The 23,125-nt window shown below is 34.5% G+C and overlaps 3 protein-coding genes across 3 annotated transcripts; all 3 read right to left on the bottom strand.

Moving 5' to 3' along the window:
* Positions 1-406: 406 nt before the first annotated feature.
* On the bottom strand, positions 407-6,240 carry LOC125810067 (E3 ubiquitin-protein ligase AIRP2-like). The gene is made up of 5 exons (XM_049489584.1): positions 5,869-6,240; positions 4,385-4,535; positions 4,213-4,279; positions 3,871-4,105; positions 407-790 (listed from the first exon to the last, which is right to left on the bottom strand). The coding sequence occupies exons 1-5, from the start codon at positions 5,958-5,960 to the stop codon at positions 577-579; spliced, it is 759 nt and encodes a 252-aa protein (XP_049345541.1). The 5' UTR covers positions 5,961-6,240; the 3' UTR covers positions 407-576.
* A 3,736-nt stretch (positions 6,241-9,976) lies between these two features.
* On the bottom strand, positions 9,977-13,192 carry LOC125810050 (CBS domain-containing protein CBSX5-like). Its single transcript, XM_049489566.1, has 2 exons — positions 12,764-13,192; positions 9,977-10,820 (listed from the first exon to the last, which is right to left on the bottom strand). Exons 1-2 carry the CDS (start codon positions 13,102-13,104, stop codon positions 9,977-9,979), a joined length of 1,185 nt encoding a protein of 394 aa, XP_049345523.1. The 5' UTR covers positions 13,105-13,192.
* Positions 13,193-13,882: 690 nt separating this feature from the next.
* LOC125810046 (snRNA-activating protein complex subunit) lies at positions 13,883-21,297 on the bottom strand. Its single transcript, XM_049489562.1, has 10 exons — positions 21,098-21,297; positions 20,799-20,854; positions 19,961-20,027; positions 19,743-19,829; positions 18,823-18,911; positions 18,609-18,699; positions 17,602-17,697; positions 17,103-17,228; positions 16,766-17,026; positions 13,883-14,204 (listed from the first exon to the last, which is right to left on the bottom strand). Exons 1-10 carry the CDS (start codon positions 21,230-21,232, stop codon positions 13,923-13,925), a joined length of 1,290 nt encoding a protein of 429 aa, XP_049345519.1. The 5' UTR covers positions 21,233-21,297; the 3' UTR covers positions 13,883-13,922.
* Positions 21,298-23,125: the final 1,828 nt, after the last annotated feature.

Below are 23,125 nucleotides of genomic sequence, written 5' to 3'. Positions count from 1 at the left end.
ATAGATAGTTAAAAATTATTAGATGTTGCCCCTTAATTTCTTTCCATATTAAATTCTCTATATTTAAAACCCCTAATCAGAATCTTAAGACTCCACCACTTGTAAAACTGAGAAACCAAAGAGATAGTAATGTTAAGAAGCAACTGTTACATGCACGTACAATCAGGATTATAAAGCTCTTTTTAGCTAAATCCAACTTAGCTTCTCAATCCCGAATAGGGTAGGAGCTAGAGGTCAACACACGAGTTCAACTGAACTTAGTAACTTTAGTCATATTTGTCTCGAGAGAAATGCACTATATATATGTACATAATTAAATTTAAACCCCAGTTAACTTAACATTCGATGTTGCTATCCTAGAATTTAGATAGAACGCATGAAGTTCAAATCCTGGCTCCGCCCTGTGTATATGCTCCCAATAATACAGGCTGGATTACTTCTAATCACAAGGTAGTGGAAAAGGAACCACCACCTTCATATCTAACCCAGCATCACCAAATCCAATACCATAACCTCCATTTTCTAAATCTTGCATATGACCAATTTCAACAAGATAACCAATAGGCCATTGCTCCTCTACCTTAGATGAGTATCATCATATGTGTCGAAAACATTATCCGGCACGATCAACGGTAACTTCTCTATATACATGAACAACCTTCTTAGATTCTCCTTTGTAATTGTTGTCATGTCCACAGCATCTTTGCTGTCCATATATACCCACAGATCCCCCGAGCTCACCCTTTTTAGGCTATCACGGCAAAAGGGGCACGACTGTGACCTCGAACGCCTGCAGTGCATCAATGAAGATCTTGTTAATGTGCATTATAGGAAGATGAAATAAACAGAATATGTGCACGAAAATAGAAGAGATAGAGCTACAGGTCTAGTTTTTTAGAAAGGTTGAAACCGTCGGATGTAAGTAGATTTGACTATGGCCCAAAAGGTACATATGTGAAACACAGATGTTAGTTTCTTTTCTTTCCCTAGCTATTATTTCCCATTAGTTTGTATTAACGCAAACATTCCACATATTAGATGCTTAAGCAATTGTCTCTCCGTACATGGGAACAATACTAGATCAGTTCATAGGTCTCCATACAGAATTTCAATATCCACAAAAAAAAGAAAAAAAAGAAAAAGAGGAGACAAATCCAGACCATCAAGCATAGGGTAAAACTATTTAGCCTCGGAGGTGAGCAAAAAAAGAGAGATGAATAAGGCTTGGGATGTACCTCCTAAATGAACAACAAACATTTGTTGTCGATAAGTGCTAAGAGTCATTCTAATGTTTGTCCAAAAAATTAGAGATAGAAAACGCTCGCCACTCTTTATGCCACAAAAAGGACGGCGAAGAGAAAAAATAATAGATTACTCAAGTCAGCATAGGTGAGACATTTCGAGATCACATTTAGTATACCTAACAATATTTCAGGGGTTGAGCAACTTGCCGCCTCTTTGTCCATTTAGAGAACTATGGGAGGCTGGTTTTATCACTTAAGGAGGCTCTCATGAAGAGACAACCGTTTTATCTCTTAGCTTTACCAATTACGATCACTAAAGGAGATAGCCATTAATCTGTTTTTCCAAGCAATCACGTCTCCCTCAGAATTGTGAAGTTGACCTTCATATGATATATTTTTAACTGTGAATTATATTGGAATTTATGTAGTCGCCACAGAAAAGGTGGCCGGAGACAACGCTCGAGTAATGGAAAGTATCTTAAGTAAGCAAGTGTGGTTACATGGACGAGCAAATCATTCCAGTTTCAACACTTTTAAGCATCTGGTGTCAGAGGAATTGTAGAGTGCCTAGGATCATAGCATACTGCGTACTACCAAATATTCAATGCAGGAAAAAGAAGTGCTACATATTATGACTGAAACACCAGTTTAGGAGGTGTATTCCTCTCGAAAGTTATTGCAATACTGTTTCCTTTGCAATTCCCACTTGCAGTTCAATCAGTGTCCCTTCCCCAGGTCGAAGGAGGAAAGAAACAATGGTCATGCTACAGATAACTGAGTTGGGACTCCAAAAAACAGTTCCAAGCAACATGTCGAAAGCAGTGAACCTGAAGTCGGTCCAAATCTAAAACCAAGAGAGATAGAGAATTACCTACTTAGCAGGCAAAATATAAAACATCCCAGCTGCAGTATTGGATCATGCAGAGGAAAGATTTTACTTATATACCTCTTAATTTGCATAAAAACTCTAATTTCATGTAGAACAGCTAAAAGAAATGGAGTGACATTGTATTACTCATTGCCTGATTGACAGTTAAGGATAAAGGTAAGTAAATAGTATTAGTCTACCATTGAAATAAATCTACATCAATTATTATTTCAGATTAGTCCTACCACCCATAGTATTTGATTTGATTTTGTTCGCCTCTCAGTAACATTTTCATCATCAAATAACAACTATATAACAAAGTCCAACACCTTAAAGAAAAGATAAAAAAAACCTCATATCCATGGACTCTGTGCACGTGATAGCTTTAGTCTATGTACAAGATATGTAGCAGCACAGTTGTGTCACGTGTGATTTTCACCCATCAGATGTTTCCAATTTGTTGGAGGGGGGGGACAAACCGAAGCAATAAAGAAATAATCTTAGCCAACAAAATAAGCATAAGTATTTCCCTGTGCAATTGACTTCACTCCTCTTATGATTATTTGGTCTCTAAAACGCCAACATGTCCTCTTTCTCCAGGAAAACTCTATCTCTATTTCTTTTTGTTGGTTTGGGGGATTTACGCGATAGTTAAGGATCTTGTCACTAGATTCATGAACTGAACAGGATGATATCTAATTTTTTACTTACTAGCAGCTTATTCAATTAATGTATCAAAATGTGCATATGAAACATTCAGTTTGGAGATCAATCAGAAATTTATGGGATAGTCTAAAGGAGAATTTGGTGGTCAAGGTGGGAGAGGGTAACAAAATATTCTTTTGGAAGGACAAGTGGATTGGACAAGAGTGTTTAAACTCGGTCTTCCCCGATCTTTTTTCTTTTTGTACCAATCCTGAGGCGAAAATTGCTGAGATTTGGTCCCCTCAGGGATGGAACCTCACTTTCAGGAGAAATCTAAATGATTGGGAAGTGGATAGAATTGCTGAATTGCTACTCAAATTGGGTGAATTCACAGGCCCTACTACAGAAGCAGATGGTATTAGATGGAAACATAACTCTGATGGTAAGCTCTCTGTGAGTAGACTGTATAAGAGAGAGATAATGGCTCACTCTGGGGGAATTCTTGGCCCATGGAAACAAATATGGAAGGGCAACATCCCAACCAAGGTGAAATGCTTCACCTGGTTGGTCATCAGAAGGGCATGTCTCACTCAGGAAAAACTCAAGAAAAGAGGCTTCCAGATTGTCTCCAGGTGTTTTTTTTGTCATGAGAAGGAAGAAACTAACAGCCACTTATTCCTACACTGTAGGGTTACTGTACAGGTGTGGCGCATGGTTCACAGCATCTCTCAAGAGCCCTGGGTGATGCCAGAACATACTGCTGATCTTTTGAGCTGCTGGATGAGGAGGGGGGGGAGCAAGACCCAAAAAAGATGGTGGTCTATAGTACCTACTTGTGTCTGGTGGGCTATTTGGAGAGAAAGAAACCTTAGGTGTCATGAGAATATTACTAACTCTATTCAGAAAGTTAAAGAAAATTGCATTAACATGTTGTTTTTTTGGTGTAAAGAAGATGGTATAGAAGAAGTAGAACAGCTGGTAGATTTCCTAGGATCTATGTAATTATGGTTTCAACTTGTAACTTTTTGGAGGTAGCCAGCATACCCTTAATGCTGAAGAATACAACTTTAACTTTTATCAAAAAAAAATAAAAAATGTGCATATGAAACATACCATTCACGATAGCATTTCAAGCACATTATATGATTGCAGTTGGGAAGGATAATTTTGCTGTTCACGTCCATGCAAATTCCACATTCATCTTCCCTTTCAATGTCCAGATCATAAGCCTGTCTGTAATCCTCATCATCTCGTCTCTTGTATCTCTCCTGGCAAACTGCGTTTTGTTTTTTGTCTTCCGAGTCTGTGACACCTCTTTCAAGTTGAACTAAAGAGGGATAAATAACAGCTGGACAAGGATGATTGATGTCTATAAGCAACAGGTATCTAACTTTACATGATTTATCAGAAGTATTTATGTCATTAGATCAACAGAAGAAAAATGTAAAAACTCACCATAGAACTCCCTAATGCTTGCTTTCCTTTCATGAGTTGACATGGTTGTTGTGCCATCGACATGTACCTGTAGCAAGGTAATACTCAATTGAATACCTGAGAAGAGAAGAATTTGGCATTCGAAGAAAAAAAAAAGGAATGTGGTGATGCATGAATTAGAACAAACACAAACCTTGTAAATAAGAATTCTCAACAAACCAAGGGCACCAGCAAGATGGCAATCAGTCCATTGCACTAAGAAAAGGAAGATGTGTGCTGCAGGACTGTAGGACATTCGCATCTGTAAGCAAGCACCATCATACTCCCCCGAAAAGTCAGATGCACTGCATTCCAAACAACACCATCAGATGAAAAAAAACCAAGCAAGAGGGAAGAGGTAAACACCACGTTACAAGGTCGGGAGAAACATTCACCACAACAGAGAATGATTGTCACCAAATCAAATCACCAATAGCGACAAATTTTTTTCTTAATGATCTTTATTAAGGTAATGCCATCAATGAAAGGTGGGTAATTGGTCTATTTTGACACCGAAAGGTATGCCATGTGTCGATGCTAAGCTAATATTTCATTCTAGTGTTGCCTCCAAGAGCCTCGCTTCTACCAAGTCGGGCTTAGCGAAAGCAGATGCCGGCACTGGGTTGCTGGTCTATCCACCCAAGCCCCAGGATAAAAAGAAAAATAGACACCCTCTAAAAAATAAAGAATGCCCCCCCCCCCCCCCCCCCGAAGGAGATGGGTTATTGAGGCATGGAGTAAAAAATCCTAGGTTCAAATAAGTACAGCAACACTAGCTATGAGCCCAACTGCTGTAATCTCGATGGACAGACTTACTTTAGACATCTGTGCTGTTATCAGCAGGACAGGCTGATTGTTTACTCGAGGTGCATGCAAGCTAGCTCAAAACACCAGTTCTATACTAGAAAAAGGATAAAAGAGAAAACCAAAGGATTATCGGAAAACCACTAGTGGAGAGAAAAATGACCTATAAAATAACCAACCGTTTACTCTCTTGGTACAAATTTTCAGCTCTAACACCACATTGCAAAATCAAATATCCAATGGTAGAAACAAAAAAGGAAAAAGGTAAGCCTTGAGAGTTTCTCAAATAAAGTTCCATAATAAGAATATTAGAACTGCAGACACTTTACAAGATCAGCATCAATTATCATAGAAAATGTTACCTTTATCTCAGATTGAAGCAATCAAAGAAGTGAACATCAAACTAACACTGATAACACAATGAAACCAAAAAAAAGGGGGGGAAATATCTACTTTCTGCCACTATTCACTTACAACTAAAAAAATCCCATTTTGGTAGACTAAAAACAGTCTCACAATCAAAACTCACTTAATTAACCACCTCCCCCAAAAAATATCCTGACTTTATTGTTAGCAACAGACCAAAGGACAAAAATATCAAAATACAGAACAATCAATAAAAAGATCAAAACTTAACAAAACCCCATATCAGTAAAAGATATTTCTGAACCAAAATTGCTGAAAGAAAATAAAACCAGAAAAGAAAAAAAAAACAAAAGATAACTCAAACAGGGTAGAAACCAGAAAACTCAAAAGGGGTGAAAAAAATTATACTATGATTCTAAAACAGCATAAAATTTTCAGATATCAATACACATACAAAAGTTGACTTACAGTGTATTGGCATGTTGAATATCAGCTTCAAGAACTTTGAGAGAATCTTTAAATGATTTTCTCATTGGCCCTCCTAAACCTCCTGTATACATATCCCCTTTACCTCAATTCCCCCCTTCAAAACACCACACAACCCCAAAAAAACTCCCCCTTCAAACACCCAAAAATAATTCCTCAGAACCAAAGAATCATCACCATAACTGATCCTCAACACCCTTTTCCTCAATTTCCCCCCTTTCTACACCAAAACCCCCCAAAAAAATCCTCAAAACCAAAGAATCATCATCAGTATCACTAATTCTCAACACCCTTTTCTTCTCAGAAAATATTTTTAGAATTTTTTTTTCGAATTTGTGAGTGATAAAAATTAAACTATGGTGCTGTAACAGTCCTTCGTTCTTGTATAAAAGAAGAGGAAAAAGGAGTTGTAGTTATCAGTGGGACACGTGGCGTAGAGGTTGTACTATTTTTAAATATATAAATACAACTACTTTTTCATGGGTAAATTGTGAATTAAATTTACAAACATAATCGATATGTCACCATTTGAATTTTTTTTAATAAAAAACCATGAATTTAGATATAAAATTAATTATATTTGAATAGCTTTCGCAAGTTGAAAATGCCATATTATTTATTTGTCGAAATTATATTTTTAAAAAAAGTTACAACTTTTTGTCAGGTTTTTCCTTGATTTTCTTATTATATTTGAATTTTATTTTTTCTTTCAGAGTAAGTCAAAACATTACCATAAATGTTTTTACTTTTTCAAAAAAAATATATAATTCTTTTTTATATTTGATTATTTTTTCCTTAGAGGAAAACCTTAAAACTCTATCAATTGAATATCTCCATGTAAAATCTCCTAATATGTTTATACTTTTTTAATATTAGTCTTATAATATTCTTATAATATGTAGATAGCATTATAAGTTGTCATATGATATCCTGATTCTTTTGAACCTAACATTTTGTAGGTATTGAGCGAATATAATTGATTTTGTGTACAATTGATAAGTCATATATAAATAAAATAATTTTTCTCTGAAAAAAAATTCAAATAAACCCTCTCGATTTTACCTAACTTTGCCTCAATATAATATGTATTTATTACCTATTTTACATATATATATATATATATATATAGAGAGAGATGTTCCTTTATCGCTCCACGCACTAATGACCGCTATCGTTAATCCTCCTTTTAAATTGTTTTTTTCTTTCATGGTTAAAAAATATATTGAAATATTATTATTATTTTGTGAGTTTACATTTTAATTATTTTTTATTTTAATTTATTTGATCTAATTTGATTTGATAGAGCATAAGAAAGTAAATAGTTTTATTGAATTGTGTGATCATAAATAAAGATAAATCAAATATATTAAAATCCTTCTTTCATTTTGTTGTCTTAAGCATGATATGAGAATAATTTTTGAATTAAACAATTTTGATATCGTAAATATTTATACGATAATTCAGTATACATATTAAAGGAAAAGATAACATTTGGCATGCTAATTTTTAGAGAAATCACAGATAGAGGTTAAATCTTCACTCGCGAGGTGTAACATTTTGAATTTAACATCACATGTCATTCAAAATATTCAAATTAATCATTATGTATAAGCATCTACAATTTACGAGTAAAGGTGCTGCAATTGACCCAATAGACTAAGGCCTTGCAACCACACTCCATTATCTTTATTTGTTTCATCGAATCATTAACTTTGATATTAGTTATTAGGCCAAATAACTTTAAAATATTTTTACATAGCGTGATATGATCTGTTTTGTATTAATCCCTCATGATTTCTCTCATTAAGAAAAACATACATTTTAAATATAGGATTTTTTTCTTTTCAACTTTTAACGTGGAAATTAATTCACAATAGTGAGATTGTTCCAAAGGATCCTCAATTCAAATATTGTAAATCATAAAAACATCAGTAATAATGCAACCACTTAAATATTAAAAAATAATATCGAATATTTTGAATAATGTATATTCAATTTACTAAAACGGGTAATTTGGTTTAGGTTGTAATCCAACTACTGGATAATGAATCCAGCTAATGACAATTTAATTAATTTATTATACCAATAAGACTATCTTAGATAAACCTTGTTGACTTTTCAATTGAAAAACAAGATAACGATTAGATTAAAAAAATATCGTATGAAGAAATGTTAATTTAGGAGTGAGTAAATGACATAAATAGTCCCTAAACTATTATACTAGGTCTAAAATAGTCCCTTAATTATACAGTTAACGAATATAGTCTTTTAACTATCTACAATCTTATCAAGTTTGGTCTATATCTACTTTTTATAAATAAAAAAAAACTTGTTATTCTAATTTAATCTCTATCTCCTGACTTTTTTTTGCCACTTCTTTCCTCTATTATCACTATTTCTTCACTTTATTTTGTCCGATTCTTTTCTTCATTGTCTTACTGTAATTGTGTGTCGGTCGTTATTTTATTTGAGTTGAATCAAATTGCAGCTCTAAAACCAAAAAGTCAGCATGAAACTGTACATAACACAACACTAGACAACAACATCAAACCATTAAAATATCAATATCAAACTACTACTTCAGACTACGAAAAATTTGCACCAAAAGCACTCGAGCATCAAAAATCAGCTGCAAACTGCACAAAAAATAGCACAGACACTATGCCAAACTACACAAAAACTGCACCAAAAAAATCACCAAGCTACCCCAAACTGCACAAAAACAACACCAAACTTGACAAGGTTTTCTTTACTATAACAGTGTCAATGAAAAAAAGAAGAGGCAAAAAGAAAATCAAGAGAGAGTAGTTGAATTACGAAGTTTGTTAACGGTGTCTATAAAAAGTAGATACAGACCAAACTTGACAAGATTGTAGATAGTTAAGGGACTATTTTCATTAAGTGTATAGTTTATGGACTATTTATGTCATTTTCTCTTATTTTTAAAATCTACAAATGTCAAACATCACTATCTGACTTTAATGATTGAAACCTTACCAAATTTTAGTTAATTATTCTTTTTCGTCTCAACTAATTTATTGTAATTTTTTTAAAAAATTATTCCAAATTATTTATTATTTTAAATTAGAGACAATTTCAAAGATCTCTCTTCAAGTTCATTTTATAACACTTACATTTCATGTGGTTAACGATATTACGTCTACTTTCCTTATTAACCTATTTAAAATAAACATAAATCATTTATGACTTGACAAATTTTTAAATTTTTTTTTCATTTTATTCATATAATAATTGTTCATAAAGATTACCTCAACAAAGTAGATTAATAATGAAAAATTATACCTTAAGACATAAATGAAGATAATAGTAAAAAACGCCTTCATATGGTTTTTGATTGCCTAAACCAAAATGGTTAGGATGGGATTCATGGATCAGATAGTCTTATTTTTTATTTTTTTTTATGACAAGGAAAACCCGCAACGGCTATTCTTTGGGTGCGCACAGGGTAAAACTCCCGCTCCTATGCAATAGCTCACAAACGACATAGGAGAGTTAACCCACACTAGGCAAGCTCGGTGCGACGAGCTTGACCCAGAAGGCAAACCCCTTGCTTGCTTTCGCTGGCAAAAGGTTTCGAACTTGAGACCTCCAACATGGAAGTCTCAAGCCCAAACCACCGGGCCACCCCGAAGGGTGGATCAGATAGTCTTATATTCATTACTATTATTTTTTAATAATCAGATGAATAATTTTTTGCGGTGTCCGATACCCACATGACTAAATTCGAATTCATGCCGAAAAATTCCACATTGGGGAAAAATGCTTCCTAACAATAGATCAAACTCAAGACCTCTGATCGAGGACGAAGGAGTACTTACCACTCCACTACAACCCTGGTAAAGTTATCCATTGCATAGCCATGATTGATGAAATTGATAGTTGGAACTTCCACTAAGAAAATAATCAATAGACAAAATGACCATTGGAAACAACATATACAAGATTAATAAATTCCAAAACTAACTACAACTTTTTCACTCACCACCAAAACAAAGGGCTCCCGTTTGTGCAAATTTTGCAATTTGAAAGAATTTTGAGTATAACATGTTATTGCTTCACTGAATTCTCCTTATCTGGTTATCTGCCTCGCATTTGCAAGGCTCCTGAAAACTTTGAGGATTCCTTTAAAAGTTACACAGCCAATCAAAGTGTTATCGTCATGCATGACCCAAACGGAACTTGCACGATGTGCAAGTGCTTGAATCATCACAGCAACCAATGAACTGTTTGGATAACAAGTGATGGCCTCTGCCCTTCTAGCTGAAGCATATCGTCCTGAGCCATTATTATTTCTACAAACCCCTAACTCGTCATCAGAAGAACAACTAGAAACTGAACATGATGATGACGAAGACAAAGACAACTCTTCATCCATTAGTTCCAATAACGCACCAAGCTTTTTCTCTTGTAATATCACCTTCACGAGGTCAACCAAGTCCTCTGGAGGACCACCACAGTCAATGTAAGCCAACAGATCACCAGATGAAAGTGTCATGACTGCTGCTGCTGCAGTCTCATCACAATAGGCAAGAGTGGAAGGAGAGATTTCACCAATTAATCTGTCGAGATCATCAACAACTGCCACTGAAGTTTGCTCAACATGTGCAAGAGTAAGGGAATCTAAGGCAGACATTGCAGGTTCATGGTAACGAATAGTCATGACATTACAATCTATGATGTTGAGAGATTCAATTGAAGAAGTGGTGATAGGGGAGAACACACCAATAAAGTTCAGAAGGAAGCGGACAACGTCTTCTTGCGTTAGCCAGCAGTATTCAATTCCATCGCGATGTTTGCAACTCAGGGAAGATGATTTACTCTGCGTTTTCCTTGATTTTCCGCCAATGTGATTTTGGACTGGTATAACCAGATTCTGGGTGCCTTCAAGAATGTAATCTATTGCCTCCAGCAAGCTGAACAAATAACAAAAAGTTACCGAAAGACAATCAATAACAAATGTAAACAGAATAGCAAAGCTTCAGTTAGACTAACAATGTAATCTATAATACTTCTTCGATTTCAATTTATATGACATTTTCTTTTTTTAAGATGCCGAGATTATTCAATACTATATAACTTACAACAATTTTCAAGAATACCAATTTCATTAAACTATTTCTCCATCAACATATACATCAGAATTCCCTTTTATTATTTTTGTTCTGTTACTAGTAATTCCATACATTTTTTGATGAAAAATCAAAGGAAATACACTTTTGTTCTATTTTGAATAGCTTAAGGATCATTTTTGGTCCATTTCCATAAATTAAGCTAGCTTTTGATTATAGATTTTGGGAGTAGTTTTTGAAAATTTATTTTCAAATATCTATTTAATTTGATCCAAAATTTGATCTTCAAATATTTTCAAGTTTCCTCAAAACACGCTCAAACCCGTTTTTGGGAGTTCCACTCGTAAAAGTTCAATTTTCTTCCAAGTAAAATGTATTTCCAAACATATTTTGTAACTCCAATTTTCAACTTTGAAATATATGGGCAAATGGGAGCTAAATAACCAAATAGGTATCCAAATTCAAAAGTGAAAAGTACTCCCTCTTTTCCTATTGTAAATTTATTTAGTATTTTCTTGAAGTCAAGTTTTCAATAAATGAACATAAATTAATTTATTTTTATTAATTAAATTAACCAATGAATATGAATTTATCATTTAATTTTTCTATGTTGGTCAAATTTATACTTTCAAGTTTCAAGGCTAATAACTCTCAAGTATAAAATAGAAAGAAGGGAAAAGGGTCAGAAATGCCCTTTAAACTATGTGAAATGAACAAAAATTCCCTCCGTTTATGGTTCGATCCAAAAATACCCTTGTCATCAATATTTTGGTCAAAAAATGTTCTTATTGTTATTTAAGGAGTCAAAAGTGTTCATTTTCCAAATAAGTGTATTATTTATTTTCTTTTTCACACATTCTTTTTCTAATAATATTTTTTAAAAAATTAATTATCCTACTTCAATTTTTTTTTAAAATTCTTATTTTATTATAATTATTTTTTATCATTATACAAATAAAAATTAATGATGAATATACTATGAGACAATCGTCGAAAGGGTACATGGAGATTTTCTATTTTAATTGATAAAAGGAGATTAAGAAGAAAAAAATTGTTTCCGGCAGTTTTATTTGTTAAAGTGATTTTAAAAGAAAGAAAACAAAAATAAGTTTTTAATAATATTTTTATTTGGAAGATGTGTTTAAAATGAAAAGAAAAAACATATTTATTCCGAAAAGGGCATTCTTGACCCATTTAGTAACTATAAGGGCATTTCTGAACCAAAATATTGATTGGAAGAACATCTTTGAGTCAAATTATTGACGGAAAGCGCATTTTTTAGTCAAACTATAAACATATGACATTTTTGTTCATTTCACGTAGTTTAAGGATTATATTTTGTAAAATGACAAATATTACTCCCTCCGCTCCTTTTTAAATGTCATCAATTTCTATAAATAGTTAGATCATAACACTTGTCATTTCATAAAATCAATGCATAAATTACCATATTCTTCCTATTATACCCTTGATAGAGTAGTTAATTAGTCTTGAAAATATATATTTTGATCAACCTAGAAAAACTAATAAGTAATTAATATTTATTGGAATACTTCATACATTAATTAATTACTCTCTCCATTCACTATTCTATAAAATCTGATCTTGAAAATAAACTCAAAAATTTAAATAGTCATCCAAATGCATTTTAATTTTCGAAATCTCGCATATTCATTTGAAAAGTTGACTTAAGAAAATATTAAATAAGGATAAAAGGGTAAAGTTCATTAATTTGTTAATGCAACTACAATTTGAAAAAATGACATATAAAAAAGAACGGAGCAAACCTTGAATTTGGCGCCAAATGCCTCACAATTAAATTTCCTTTGGGCAAAATCTGTGAAACGGATGTCTCCAAAGCCTTTGAAAGATTATCCGAATTCTCATTTTTACAGAGAAAGCAAATCACATCAACCATGCAAATCTTCCCAACACAACGACATTCACATTCATCTTCCAGAACATTCTTCGAATGGTCACAGCTCCACACGCTCACATGAGGCTCGCTTGATTTATTCAACAGAGCTAACGCTTCCGATACGGTGGCTGCCGCCGACAATGGCTTTAACGCCGGCTTCCCTACGCACAGATCTGACACATTCCGGTTTAGAAATGTAGGACCTGCCATGTATTGAGAAAATCACACTGATTTGAATTTTGAATAGTATTGGAAGAAGAAGAATTATACAGAGATAGAAGTAGACGGCGGAGCGATAATGGGGATTTTTTCCGTGACCGCCGTACACGGAAGAGATCCGGTGGTGCTTTTTGGAAATGAGGATTAGGAAGATGATAAAATTTCTGGTATTTATAGTAGTGATTAATTACTGGTAAATTATTGATTAGTGGTGATCCTTTTTTGATGACCTTGCTCCACACATTTTTTTCTTTCTAATATTTTGATTCGGAAGGAGAGTATTAAAGCAATGATAAAGTTATCTTCTGTGATCTATAGGTTATGGATTTGACTCGTAAAAATAAATTTTAATGCTAGTATTAGAATAAGATGTCTATTTTACACCACTCAAGATTTGAGGCAGCACTCCCAACAAGAGAACCAGAGATAGTTGGTCAATAACTAGTCCAGCTTCCTTGTATCTCAATTTTCAACTTCTTGTCTTTGATTATTCAATGTGTTAATATTATTGCCATTTGTCAATAATAGATTTATTTTGGAAAATATTTATTGAAAATCAATTTACGACCGACAATAACTTACTCAGTGTAATCCCACAAATAAAGTCTGAAAAGGATAGGTGTACACTAACGTTACTTCTACCTTTATGACGTAGAGAAAGGTTGTTTTTGATAAACCAAACACACCCTACCTGTAAATTGTATGCAGGAATAGAACACAATAAAAAGGGTAACCATACAACTAAGCAAACATCTTTTTTCCCTCTTTTAAAAGGATTACTATATAACTTCTGCTGTTCTGATTACATTCTACTCATGGAGATACTCATACACAGAGAAATCATCATAAAGCAAAGACCCATCTACATAATGGAGCATGTAATAGCAAAGTTCACAGAAGTAGCAAGGATTTTCAGCAGCCCATTTATCATCAACAGTCACCTTAACTGCTTTAAAAATCTTGCAAACAGAGCATTTCTGGAACCTCAATTTTGGCTGAAAGGTTATCAGTGGATACGCGGCTCGGTTTTGTACGTCCTCGGGGTGTATCATCCTCATGTCTCTTATTACAACTAGATGCTTGCAGTCTCCCTTTATGTCATGCAAAAACAGACAAAAAAATCAATAACGTATATATACAGTATTCGTGCTAAACATGATCGAGTTTAACAATGGAAACAAATTTACAGAATCAAGTATTTCAAAGGTATTTGCAGGTAAATCTCGATGATGCTTGCGGGACCTCTATAGACCATGCAAAACAAACACAAATCCATTAACATCTATATATAGAGCACTACAATTCATGCTAAACATAACGTTTGACAACGAAACATATTTACCGAATCAAATACAAGGTATTTGTAGGTAATCTCAATGATTAACAGGTTGGATCAGTGTTGTCAAAGGCACACTTAAGCCCTGAAGCGAGGCTCAAAATGTGTTGAGCGCTTCGCCTCGATTAATGTGTGCTTCAGTGTCATCGTCAAAGTTCTAAGGCATATTTTTCTTGCCAATGAACCTCTGACACTAAATAACTGATAGTTCATTTTTATAGTATTTTTTTTCTTTGTTCATATATTTGTCATTCATCCTTATAATTATTAGCCTTGATTATATATTTGTATTTTTCTCCCTTTCCCCCTTTTCCATTAAAGTTCATGATTTATTTGACGCTTTGCATTTGAAGGCCCCACGGACCTTAGAGCTTTTTGGCACTTTTTGAAATAAAACATGCCATTCCAGGATTGGATTTGCAGCCTCGTGGTTCATCTACACCACATATCAGTTAGGTTAATGAGTTTTAACCTCACCGAAGGTCTTTCCCATTTTATCTCTCTCATTGATCATTGCCTTGGTGATGGATGAATTGACGCAGTATGTCCAAGGGGAGGCGTCATGGTGTATGTTGTTTGTAGATCATGTAGTAATGATTGACAAGACACAAAGCGGAGTTAATACTAGGCTGGAGGTTTGAAGACAAAGTACAGAGTCCTAAGAAACCAGAGAGTATTTGAGTGCAAGTTATGAGGCAAATGTGAAACTGAAGATCGATACACAAGTCATCCCCAAGAGTAGAAGTTTCAAGTATCTAGGGTCAATAATCCAAGGAAATGGAGCGATTGACAATGATGTTACACATTGTATTAATGTGGGTGAATGAAATGGAGGCTCGCATCTAGTGTCTTCTGTGATAAGAATGTATCATCCATACAGTAATTGTTAGATCAGCTACTTGTACGAGGCAGGGTGTCAACTGGTCAAGAACTCGCACATCCAGGTGATGAAAGTAGCGAAAATGAGGATGTTGAGATGGATGTGTTAAGAGAGATAAGATTAGGAACGAAATTTGGGAAAAGGTGGGAATGATCACCTTGGTGGAAAAGATGAGGGAGCAATTGAAATGGTTCAGACATGTGAAGAAGAGATGTTTGGACGGGGTGTGAGAGGTTGTTTTTGGTGGATCTGAAGAGAGGTAGAAGTAGGCCAAAGAAGTGTTTGAGAGAGGTGTGATTAGACAAGGCATGACATACTTGCAGCTTAGCAGGACATGACCCTAAATAAGAGGATATGGAGGTCTACGATTAGGGAACAATTTTAGTAGGCAGTCGAGTGTTGTCTAGTTTGAAATGCTTTACTTGACTGGTCTGTCGGAAACAATCTCTCTAAGTTCACAAGATAGGGCAAGGACTGCATACACACTACCCTCTCCAAACCCCACTTATGAGATTACACCGGATATTTTGCCCCCTCCAAAAAAAAACTTAGAAAAAGATCTACCACTAATTGTGTCATAATACACCCTTGCCTATTTTATTCCATAGAGGGACAAAAATATCCTTTACCATTTTTCAATGAAGGAAATTGGAATAAATGACTTGTTGATTCCACAGAGACTTCAGACAGAAAACATATGTTACCCCAAACTGCTCCTCTTTCTAAATGTCTTCCTGAGTCAAAATTGTCTTGACCCCCATTTGTGTAAAGAAAGGCACTCTTATAGGAGCTCTTGTACACCACACAGCCTTCCCAACCACTTCTATAGCTACAAGAGTATACACTGAAAATTCTGCATCTATCTGAAAATCTTAGTTTATAGTGACTGAAGGTTCTGAAAGGTACAAGTTGAACCTTAAATCAAGTAGAAATTCATTGCCTGAAATCTATAACTTCGGGGTATCAATGCAGACTTAACAAAACATAATAGAATCAAATAATCATTATAAGTGAAACCAACCAGTTACGATTGACATTTAGTCCTGGTAAAGATAAGCTTGAGATTCAAAGAACTTCTATTTTAGAAAATCTACCATTGGCCTTAAAAGACATTATTTGCCAGCATTGGAAGGATATGGCTCTGAAGAGAGGAATAAATGCAGAGGATTTATATACCCGACCCCACTAGATAAGGATTGAGGCATAATGGCAATTGTTGAAATATAAAATGCCTTTCTCTATCAATAATAGGGTATCGTCTAAATAAAAAAAATATTGGGTAGTCCTGATGGATGACTGGAACTATATGTGTATACTCATTGTATATATCTTAGACTTCTGTGGTGAAGTATTATTAATGAACATTGATTTGAATTAAAAATGAACAATTCCCCTGAGCAACAGAAAAATAAAACAAACTGAAAAAGAAATATTACCTGGTGACAGTAAAGATATCCAGCACCAAGTCGAAACCGTAAGTCACAGAAGCGGGTTTTTTGCATTTGAATGGTCTTGAAATGGGGCAATTGTGGTCCAATTTTACTGCCAAAAAGTGCCTTTTGTTTTTGTGGCAGTTCACCAGAGGCGATAGATTCCCATTTTTCCACCGCCTCACTTCTAGAATCTTGAAGCCAATCAAGTATTGGCTTACTATAGTCAGTAGCAGAAGGATGCCTGAAATCATTGCAAAAGACATCCTATGGAAAATATTTAGGTTGGTGATAAGAAAATTGATATTAATCATTTGGAAGAAAATTTTACTAGAACACTTACCTCCACAAGGAAGAAGCCCGAAGGATCATTTTTGCCTGTCTTTTTCATTATCTCATCAGTAATGCAATAAATTTTGTCTCTCATTTCCGTCAAAAATTGCCGCCCAAGGACCAGAAATTCTTGAGTCTACAGATAGGTATCATCATAGTCAGTTATAACAATAGGACAGAAGTTACATGAGTATTACTAAAACAGAAGTAACAACAGGATGTTATTTGATCATCCTCAACAAGGTTAACTATATTGTTTCAATACTATGGCAGCAGGTCGGAATAGTCAAAGCATGCAAAATGCACCCTGAATAAGCTATAACCCAGCAAAATAGCCTTCTATTTCATAATACAGATAAGGTCTCTAGCATACTGTTCCCAGAGAATTAATATGACTACTCTAGAGAATGAAGATGAAAGAGGTGGCAGATAACAGAAATATACAAATGCAATAATATTAAACTTCATTTCATCAGCGCTTCAAACAGCAATAAAGAACACGTTCATACTTTTGTCCATGTCTTTTTGTAATGATAAATCTCAACACACAGGATAGCTTCTGGAAACTGCACTGCAATATGTTCACGAGTATTTACTGCTCTCACCTGCCATTAAAAAACCAAGAATGAAATCAACAAACCATCATCTGTTTAAAACTAAGATAGCAGAAATTTTGGGGACTAAACCTACAGAAGTGTTATGTACATCTAATTCAGAATAAAACTGTTATAAAATTACTTTAGCCTGCTCTTGAAAGCACATCGGAAAGGTCATGATGCCATCATAGTATATATTACAGATTTACAATGTATGCAAGTGCAATGTATTGGCTAACATGAAATTATTTTTGCCAGATATCACCTATATGGATCTTTTTTCTTTCAATGTGCTTATCTTCAGCCAAAGTTTACACTGATTCCAAGAAATTGTAGGTCATTCAACACAAATCCCGTGATTTAGGTCTACCTCATTCCTTTTTAACACCTTCACTCACCACAATCTCACACCTATAGACCGGTGCATATGTAGGTAGACAGAGGATAGGACTAAACCATCTCAAGTGACTTTCTCCTATTTTATCCTCAATGTGTGCTCCTTGCACCTTCTAGCAAAGGTGTTCAATTTTTATTCTCGTCTAATTTATCAAATAAATTTGACCAGTCCAGAAACGGAATTTCCACGGACAGAATGTTGATCTACCATGGCACGCCAGACTTTTGCAGTCATAGGGGAAAGGAGAGTTGGATGGTCACATAGTTGCATCATGGCATTTGAAAGTAATGAAATTTGCAATGAGATTATATGGGGAGATGAAAACCATTCAATTATATCTCTTAGGCGATCAGAAGTCTCTCCATCAAATAAAGGAGAAAAAAACTGAATGAGTCATTAATTTATTTTAACAGCCGGAATAATCTTTAAACTAACTTAAGCTTTGGTCAGACTTTAAAAATTCAAGACTCATCCAAAACCAGGAGATACAGTAAAAAAGAATCAAGGTTCTTAGAAGCATAACCTTTGTTCCCAAGCTTACTGACTTGAGTGATATCATCCTACCACTCTTACTGGATGATGTTGGAGCAGAGTGGCTGCTGCTGCAACTACCACTGAACCAATATAAAAACGCTAGCTAAGATGAAGAACACAAAATATGCAAATACAAACAATGGATATAACAGGTTGGTTTAGTCATAAATAAAAGCATATCAACTAGAAACGATGATCTGTACTTGAAAGAGTGCAATCGTGCAGCTGCTTTCTCTTCCTCTTGTTTTTCTTTAACTTTTGCAAGTTGTTCCACCTTCAGAAAATAGTGTTCCTACAAAATGCAAGAACATCAACTTATTATTTGAAAATGTAAACAAGCAAACACACTTTAATTAAAACTGCAAGGAGTAAGAAATGGCGAAAAAATGAGCAGCCACTATTATGTCAATGAAAAGAATATATGTAAGGTGTGACTAAATAACTGGCAGCTTTTATAAGCCAAATTATGTTCGAAATTCTCTGTTCTCCTGTTCAGTTTTTATTTTTTTGGGGGGTCAATGTATCCTGATCAAATATTATTTTCTCCTGTTTAAAAAAATGTATTGCTAAACTTGGGAGATCTCTCCTTTTCAACTTGTTGGAACTTAAGTTGAATGAGCTACTAGGACTAATATGACAATAGAAATAGATTTCTTTGAGTTTTGGAGGCTTTTTTCTGTGATTGGCTGGAGGAGCTTCCGTTCATGATTCATCACTTCTAAAGTATGTGTTATGGAGGATTCACATTTCAGTTTTCATACATCCACTTCTTTGCTATCTATGATAAACGCTTGTGAGTCTAAAATCGGAAGTAAATTCTTAAGGGATAAAAAGATGAAAATAAGCTTGAACGTTTCTTTTACTCTTTAATCTTGATACATCTTAACCTAAATCATCAATATAAAACAAAATGCTAGATTACTCATCCAAGTGATCCGATAGTCCCAGTTAATGCATCGTATGACAATATAGAACTCTCGTCCATGATATGATAGGACACATGCTTCAAGTAAGAGGTGAGGACACAGAACTCAAATTACCAAGAACTAAAGAAAGACTTCAATACAACAGAAAATAGAGTGCTAGAACGGATATGTATAACAGAAAAAGGTCACTAGCATACATCAACAGTATTCTTCTTCTTCCGTTTCCTCTTGTTGGTCTTGCTTTTATCTGGACCTTTGTTGTTGAGGATCCCTAATTCGTCATCCTGTTATCATTACATGAAGATCCCTTTTATTTTATTTTGTAAGTGAAAATATGTAAACTAACCTTTTTTCGGATTAACTAGAATTTGTAAACCAACTCTTTTGATGGCTGTCTATAATTAAAAAATGTTACCTTAAATGCTTCTTCAAAGGCCTGAGCCACCAATTCTTCTTCACAGATAATTTTAAGATCTTCAATCCTGAAAGAATCAATGACCAAAGTCAGATCAATCAGAGTAGACTGTTCAAAATTTAAGAAATCATCCATACATAGGTCGTCTTACCAAAGTGAAATTTGAAGAGTCAATATCATAACTATTAAGTTCTACTGTTTTTTTTTTTTTTGGACAAGTATTACTGCTTATTTGAGCAGCCAGGAGCAGATATGGGATTTAAAAACATAATCAATTACGATATTCTTTAAACTACGTTCGCTAAATTAAAGTAAAAGAAAATAATTATCAGCTGCCACAAATAACTTCTAGACGAAAAAGAATTTACCAACAACCTACTAACAAGGTATATTGATAAATACAAACCATCCGAAAAACTACTCTACACATAATAGAATCAATGAGACCATCCCCTCAGTCAATGTTATTTTATGTCATCTCCTCTGTCTAAATAACAAACTTGGAGCAGAATACTCCAAAACCCAAGCTCTGCAAAGGAAAAAGAAACTGTGCATCCAACAAAACCCAAAGACTCACAAACAGAGAGCTGATCTCGACAAACGCTAGAGAAATCCCTCAAAATATTCCAGGAAATCCTGTTTCAATTGTCACTCTCATATCCATGACATAGTAAAACTAAATAACTTGCAGTGTTGCATCTCAAATAAATGAACTAATCACCATCTGAAATTAATTAAAGGATATGCAAGAGAAAGTAAGCGGAAGGTACATATAATACACATCGGTTTTATCTCCTTTTCTAGTATCAAAGAGGAGCAGAGAAGAGGGAACACTTACGATATCTCATCATCAAACATTTCCAGTGAATCAGAGGACAACTCTGCCTTGAGGCGCTGCATAACAAAATTAAGATCTTTAAAATACTGACCATAATCAAAGTTTCAGAAATGATGACACCCAAAATGGCCTTTATCTTCTTTTTTTCATTTTCATTTTTGTTTATTCGGGATCCAGGGGAGCTATGCATACAAACTCCTGATACAAGTATGTATACACATGACCATGGAATCGATAAAAGGCATAAAAGCTTCAAATAATGAGTGCCAATATAATCCAAAGTTGAAACAGCTTCATACCTCAAGTTCATGGAAGATGCTGACCTCAAAGTCAGCAACCTTCGTGAGTGGACCAACCATATCAGAAATGTAAATAGGACCACCACGAGGCACAGTAACATAGTTTTCATCTGCTGAAGCCTCAGGGTCCAACATCAAAGAACTTATTTAACAGTTACGAGCCGAAACTGGAGAAGAGAAAGAACAGTTAAGCATATAGTGGGAATCTCAATTCTCAGATCATATTACTCTATGTGTATCTTTGTCTAGGTATACAGAAAGGAGGACGTCAGAAAAATCAACACTCAATTCAGGCAAAATATACATGCATATTTTCTGAACATTCATACAAAATGTAATGAAAAGGGAGGTCAGATTTATTAGCAGTGTCAAGCTGCAGCAACAAGTAAAAGAGGCAGCTGGGTGCAACTGCAAGGTAGTGAAACTGAACAAGAAACAAACTTGACATAGTGTCACAACTATTTCAAAGGGATGTGGCAGCCTAAATACTACAAGAGAGAGTTCAATACACTGCGTGGGCTAACACGTCAATATATGTTTGAGCAGGGTTTAGGGAATAATATATACATTCTGAAAAAGAAATACTGCCTCTTATGAATGCACAAAACAAGTTTCAGTATTCTTTAAAAAAGAAAATAAACATTCTTTCAGAATTCAGAGAAACATCAATGGAATTCTAATAATCTTGATTTCATTACAACACTAAAAATAATTCTAATAAAACATTCTTTCGAGAATTATTTCCCGGAGAACATTCTTCAAAGATCAATTAGAAATATCACTACATGGTCACGAAAACATAAAGTGCTTTCTGTAATCAATTAGACATATGATAAGCCAATTTCCAATGAAACATTTATTGAAATAAGATTACGAAACAACTGGGACTCGAAAGCTAGGAAAAAAAATGAAAAAATTAGAAAGTCCCTATAGGAGTATTCTTTTTTTTTTTTCCTTTATCTATACTTATGAATATCAAACATCATGAGTGTAAAAGTGGACAACTTTGATCCTACCCTTAAGATGATTTTTATAACTAAAAGAGAAGACCTCAATTTGGGTTAAAAATAACTGAGTTTGTGTTTGTAACCCACTTAAATACTATTACGTTATCTCGCATCTCCCAAATTAATCTCATGAACCCTTTTGCTCATTCAGTCCCCCACTCCGCCGACCCCTTCTCCCAAAATCCCTAGAAATAATCAGTGATAATATATATACAAGAAATTTCTCATACATTACCAATAAATTATACACCACTCAGTAAAAATACACAACTCCCGACGATAAAGCCAGGGCGGCTCAACCCTAAGACCCCAAAAAATAAGGGCCTCCCAAAGAACCCCAAATTCAGTGACGAAGATGCACAAAAAAAACGAATTACAATAAGAGGTAAGATTAAACGAACAACCAAAAGAAGATGAAGGAGATACATACATGAAAGAGACAACCAGATTTGATGAAACAAAATAGCTAAGTAGAATATAAAAAAATTATCTATTTATTTTTGGAAAAAGGGACGAATTTACCCCGAACTTTAATAAATGGTACGTATATACCCTCCGTTATACTTTGCGTCCACATATGCCCCTGCCGTCCAATTATAGGTACACATATACCCCTCTCACTAACGGACCCCTAATTTCTTACACGTGTCTAACCCTATTGAACTACTCATTTGATCCTCTTTTTTAACCCATAACCCAATACCCACCCAATTTCCTCTAAAAAGAATCCTAATTAAAACATCCAAATTGACACACCAAAATCCGTCCCTTTCCCTAGTCAGAGGTTCCCGCGTATCTCACACACCAAAACCCTAGTCGTCGCCGCGATTCCAGTTTGTCTTCGTCGATTCCACCTTGTCTTCGTCGATTTCACCTTGTCTTCATCGAATCTATCGTGTGTTTGTCATAATTTTGTAGTCAATTTTTCATCTATCTGTCATCTCCCTCAAATCAGACCTAAAACTTCTTGTGATTCAATTAGTAACTCCATGATAATGACTTGTTTTTGTGGTGAATTGGT

The sequence above is a fragment of the Solanum verrucosum genome, unplaced genomic scaffold (genome assembly GCF_900185275.1).
Source record: "Solanum verrucosum unplaced genomic scaffold, falcon-dt-bn FXZP01000281.1, whole genome shotgun sequence".
In the NCBI taxonomy this organism is placed as follows: domain Eukaryota; kingdom Viridiplantae; phylum Streptophyta; class Magnoliopsida; order Solanales; family Solanaceae; genus Solanum; species Solanum verrucosum.
Note: the sequence above shows the minus strand (reverse complement) of the source record. Positions and strands in the feature narration are given on the sequence as shown.